The following is a 5,270-nucleotide window of genomic DNA, read 5'->3' on the forward strand; positions in this document are numbered from 1 at the left end:
AAGATTTTAGCAACTTCTACTAACAAAAAGAATACAAGTTACTTAAGAGACCTTTGTAATTTGAGTACACTTCTCTTAATTTTGCAGTCTCTTTGTAACAAAAAATTCAAATAAATCTTTCATTCCCTTTTCTTTGTTATTGCCACATATAGGTACAAACAAACATCTCTTCTCTATTGCCTACACTACCATACTAATATATAATAGAACATGGCCAGCCCAGCCCAAACACTTCAACAACCTTAATCTTCACAAATCCTCCATCCCCTCGTCCATTTATAAATCTCCCCATCCTTCTCATCTTCATCAGGAAAAAGAAGGCAGAGTAAAACAAATAAAAAAAAAAAAAACCATATTCATTCGTCATCATCTTTATTATTATCATCCCAATTATTTTCTTTTAACTACTTTCAACTATACTCAAATTTTAAATTATTGTTGTTTAACCACTTTTAACTAGTTCCAAACCCAACTTTCGAGTATGAGAGGTAGAACTTGCATTTACTTTTTTCTTTTTTCCTTTTTTCTTTTTATAAAACTTCAGCATTTTTGGACCATGGCCCATTCTTGTATCTATACTTTGTGCAAAGGTTTATTTGAGTTTAGAGAATTTGGACCAACTCAAAAATTTTCAATTGGTTGGATTGGTTATTATAAGATTCAAGAAATGTGGTCTCCAACATAATGCTTAGATTTTTGGCTTGTGTTAGATTATATAAAACTCCAAAAGAAGACACGGTTTATTTCTTTCACCTTTAATTCAAATTCTCCATTTTCATTTTTATGTTTTGGTTTTTCTATAAACAACCTTTTTCTTTCGACCAAAAAAAAGAGAAATCACAGCATTCATTCCCTTTTCTTTGTTATTCTGTTTATATTATCTCAATTCATCCATATCATTTTTCTTCTTCTCTCTTTCAAATCCTTCCAAAACTGTGATAAAATGAAAAAATGAGTATGATAAAATGAACTATGAACTCAAAATCAAAACTCAGAAATCAAAACTATGATAAAATGACTTCAATTTTGAACTCAGAAATCAAAACCATGGCAGCAAAGTCACTTCAATTTTGAACTCAAACTCAGAAATCAAAACTATGATAAAATGACTTCAATTTTGAACTCAGAAATCAGAACCATGGCAGCCAAGTAACTTCAATTTTGAACTCAAACTCAGAAATCAAAACTATGATAAAATGACTTACGGCTGGGTAGTCGTCGATGAATGAGGTGATGCGGCGGTTGTCGTCAGGCGGTTGTCGTCGGAAGAGATGCGGCGGTTGTAGTCGAAGCTGCTGTCGTTGAATCGGAAGAGACGCGGAGGTGATACGGCGGTGGTCGTCGTCGTCGTCGAAGGTTTCGTCGTCGAAGGTTTCGTCGTCGAAGGTTTCGTCGTCGTCGAAGAGACGCGGAGGTGATACGGAGGTGAATGGCGCGAGGCGGTGGCCTTTCGCGATGAGGAAGAAGAAGAATGAAAGCCACGCGAAGCCTCTAGGGTTTTTTTAGATAAATAAATTTAATAATAATAATAAATTTTAAAAAATTTAAAAAATAATATAAAATAATAATAAAATAATAATATATTTTTTAAAAAATAGGTTTTTTTTTAAAAACATTCTTGACGTTTTTAAAACGTCAAGAAATATCAATAAATTTGAAAATGAAATTTTTTGACGTTTTAAAACGTCAAGAATTTAACGACATTTCTTGACAGTTTTAAAACGTCAAGGATAAATATATACATTTGACGTTTTAAAAAAACGTCAAGAATATCAAACTCATGATAATTCTTGACGTTTTAAAAATGTCAAAAATGTAAAATAAACAACTTGACGGTTCCAAAACGTCAAGGAAACATTGCATATTACTTGACGTTTCAAAACTGTCAAGAATTCTGTAAATTGCCTCCCCTCCGCCTTTTAATCAAAATTCTTGACGGTTTTTTCATTAAACCGCCCCTTTCTTGACGGTTTTTCAAGAAACCGTCAAGAAAAGAAAAAATCAACCGTCAAGAAAGGGTCTTTTTCTAGTAGTGAATGCATAGTTTATGTTGTGATGTTTTCGGTTGCCTCCCTACGTGTTGATTTTTAGGTAAAAGTCTATTAAGATTTCAACATTGTTAGTTATTAATATACTAAAATTCATTAACATGTAATTAATTAATAGAATGAATATATATGGATGATTAATATTTTCAAAAAAACTTTTTAAAGATTTTGAAGTATATGGTAGGCCTATTAGGATTTCAACATCGTTAATTATTTTATATACTAAAATTTATTAATAGATGTGTGATTAGTTATTAGAATGATTAATATTTTCAAGAAACCTTTTTATTTTTCATTTTAAAGCGATTTTTGAATGATAGTCTTTTTTAAATTTTATTCTCTATAATCTTACCAAAGTCATTTCAAATGGTGGAACTAATATGAAAAATTTTAATATACGATGATTTTAAATTAGAAGTAACAAAAAATTATTTTATATATAAATAGAATTAAGAATAGAAGTTATATAAGTCCGAATATGAAAAGTTTGGTTGATTATTCAATACTAATGTAAATTAACACTAAAAATTGACTTTAATTTAATTATATTTAATAATGAAATTTCAACAAAAACAGCTAAACATATTCCCTAATTTAATATTTAGTCAGAAAAATGATTCTACAAAAATAGTCTCCATCATAATTCATTGAAAAAAATAGTATGAAACAAACATTCACTTAATGTACATAAGTTGGCACTTCACTCTTCATCAGAGCCAAATGTCATTAGTAGGATGTAATATGTATTAGTTTAATAAACACACCATTAAGGATTTATTATGTCAAGGCTTTAAATTTTACTTTTGTCCCTAAATTTTGAATATTATTCTATTTTGGTCCCTAAAACTATATATATATAAAAAATATATTTAATTTGTTCAAAATTTTTAAAAATACTTATTTTGATTTCAATTATCAAAACTTTGTTAAAGGATCGGTATGGCAAAATTAAAGACTTTTTAGAAGAGAACTCCATCAATATCGTTTTCATTCGTTAAAGATTTTTGATCGTTTACTATTTTGGTATATTGATTGTTGGTATTTTACTCCTTTATCTTCCTCAATGTATTTAATTTCAAATTTTCATTTATAAAAAAGTTAACAAAAGTAAAATAAATATTTTAAGAAAGTTGAATATTTTTAAAAAATTTGAAACCAAAATAGGATTCAAACTTTGTTAACTTTTTGTTGAGGGACAGATGGAAATTAGAAAGTGAAAATTAGGGGTTTGATGAGTGAAAATAGGATAAATTGAAATGGATAAAAGCTTAATGTGGAAAATGTATTGGAATTAATGAGATAAATAATATTTGTGGAAATAATGGATTGGATGAGAGCCATTTTAGACAATTCTCAACCTTTGTTTTTGTTTCCCTAAACCACTTTCTTCTTCTCACCTCTCATTTCATTCCAAAAATTAAGGATCTCTCTTCTCCATTCTCTTTTTTCTCCTCTATTTCTCTCTTTCTTCTTCCCTTTCCCTTTTCCCATACTAACAATTAACCCTAATTTCTTTCTCCTTACTCCTCAACAAATTAAACAATGGTATGTTATTGTTTCTCATCTCTCAGCTTTCCAGTAATCTCAAACTCGACTTTCATAACCATTTCGATTCCTTTTAGTTTCAACCCTTTTGGAAGATCACGTGTTATAGTCGTCGTTTCTATGTGATTTCATTGTTTGTCTTTTATCCAGTATCAAATGTCTTACCTTTTATATTATGTTTATTCACGTAGTTCAATGATCAGTGATTGATTATTATAAAATATAACGTATAATTCACTTGTTAACGTTAATTGTTTTGTTTATAATTCATGTTGATTACTATAGGCGAACGCAGCGTCTGGAATGGCTGTGCGAGATGAATGTAAATTGAAGTTTTTGGAACTAAAAGCAAAGAGAAACTACAGATTCATCATTTTCAAGATTGAACAACAAGAAGTTGTTGTAGAGAAATTGGGAAGACCAGACGAAACATATGAGGATTTCACTGGATCTCTCCCTGCAGATGAGTGCCGCTACGCTGTGTTCGATTTTGACTTCATTACTGATGAGAATTGTCAGAAGAGCAAGATCTTCTTCATTGCATGGTACGTAATTACTCTCGAATCCAATCCAATCCAATATAGTTTATATGTCGATGTTGATCTAAATGGTGGTATGCATGTTGTTTGAGAAACATATATATAGGTCACCGGACATATCAAAGGTGAGAAGTAAAATGGTGTATGCAAGCTCGAAGGATAGATTCAAAAGAGAATTAGATGGAATTCAATTTGAGTTGCAAGCAACGGATCCAAGTGAGATGAGCTTTGACATTGTCAAGGCACGTGCATTTTAATTAGATTAATTTTATTCAATAATAATGCACACACAACAAATATAATATAATCTAATCTAATCTAATCAATTATTCTTTATTAATTCCCTCTAAATTATATTAAAATGTGTTCTTTTTTGTTCATCTCAACAAAGCTACACATTTTATATAGAAAGAAGCTTTTGTAATTTTCTTTCTCTTTCTTCTTCTTCTTCTTTTTTTTACTCAATTGTGTACGTGTAGCATTTCACATGCCCAATGTATTTGGAAAGTTCTTAATTATATTAATCTTTCGTGATTTTTTGTACTTTGTAGTAATTGTGTTATGAAACAATCAACCATCGACAAAGCGTTCTTGTTTATGTAATGTAGCGATCGATTTAGAAATTTTTATATACGATTAAAATAGAGTTTAATTGAACTAAAATCTTCCATTTCACGTGTTAAATGAATTAAATTGTAGAATAATTACCAATTCAAAATGATACATGTTTATATATTAAACAGATATGTATGTGTACTAATTTTTAACGTAACGATGTTTACATTTCATTAAAGCGTTACCGTAGTTTAATTTTATTAACAAATGTATTCGCATGATCACCTTAATCAAAGATAGAGAATGGAATATTTAACTAAATCTATTGGTTAATTTGATGAAATATAAACTTCATAGTAAAATTGATACCAAGGTACAACTAAAGGGTGAACTATTAATTTTTTTAATATTTATAAATACTTGATTTATGATTTTACACAATATTAAAATCTAAATGAAAAACCTACATTTCATATAGGTAGAAGACATAAAATTTAAAATCTATTAGATTAAACCAACAAAATGAATTTATAGATTTTTATGAGTGTAAAAAACATTTCTTAAGAAAATGAAAAAACATTTG

At 28.9% G+C, this 5,270-nt stretch overlaps 1 protein-coding gene across 2 annotated transcripts; it reads left to right on the forward strand.

Moving 5' to 3' along the window:
- The first annotated feature begins 3,461 nt into the window (after nt 1–3,461).
- LOC103482576 (actin-depolymerizing factor 7) lies at nt 3,462–4,675 on the forward strand. Of its 2 annotated transcripts, none has more exons than XM_008438801.3 (3): nt 3,462–3,593; nt 3,879–4,138; nt 4,239–4,675. In XM_008438801.3, the coding sequence occupies exons 1-3, from the start codon at nt 3,591–3,593 to the stop codon at nt 4,387–4,389; spliced, it is 414 nt and encodes a 137-aa protein (XP_008437023.1). In that variant the 5' UTR covers nt 3,462–3,590; the 3' UTR covers nt 4,390–4,675. The 2 variants fall into 2 exon arrangements, with proteins under 2 accessions (XP_008437023.1, XP_050945772.1); XM_051089815.1 differs by lacking the exon at nt 3,462–3,593 and adding an exon at nt 3,651–3,726.
- Nucleotides 4,676–5,270: the final 595 nt, after the last annotated feature.

The sequence above is a fragment of the Cucumis melo genome, chromosome 9 (genome assembly GCF_025177605.1).
Source record: "Cucumis melo cultivar AY chromosome 9, USDA_Cmelo_AY_1.0, whole genome shotgun sequence".
NCBI lineage: Eukaryota > Viridiplantae > Streptophyta > Magnoliopsida > Cucurbitales > Cucurbitaceae > Cucumis > Cucumis melo.

What these genes read in the sequence shown, in the direction of transcription:
- LOC103482576 (XM_008438801.3), top strand. An exon ending in AAGATCTTCTTCATTGCATG is followed by an intron (nt 4,139 to 4,238) that starts GTACGTAATTAC and finishes ACATATATATAG; the next exon opens with GTCACCGGACATATCAAAGG.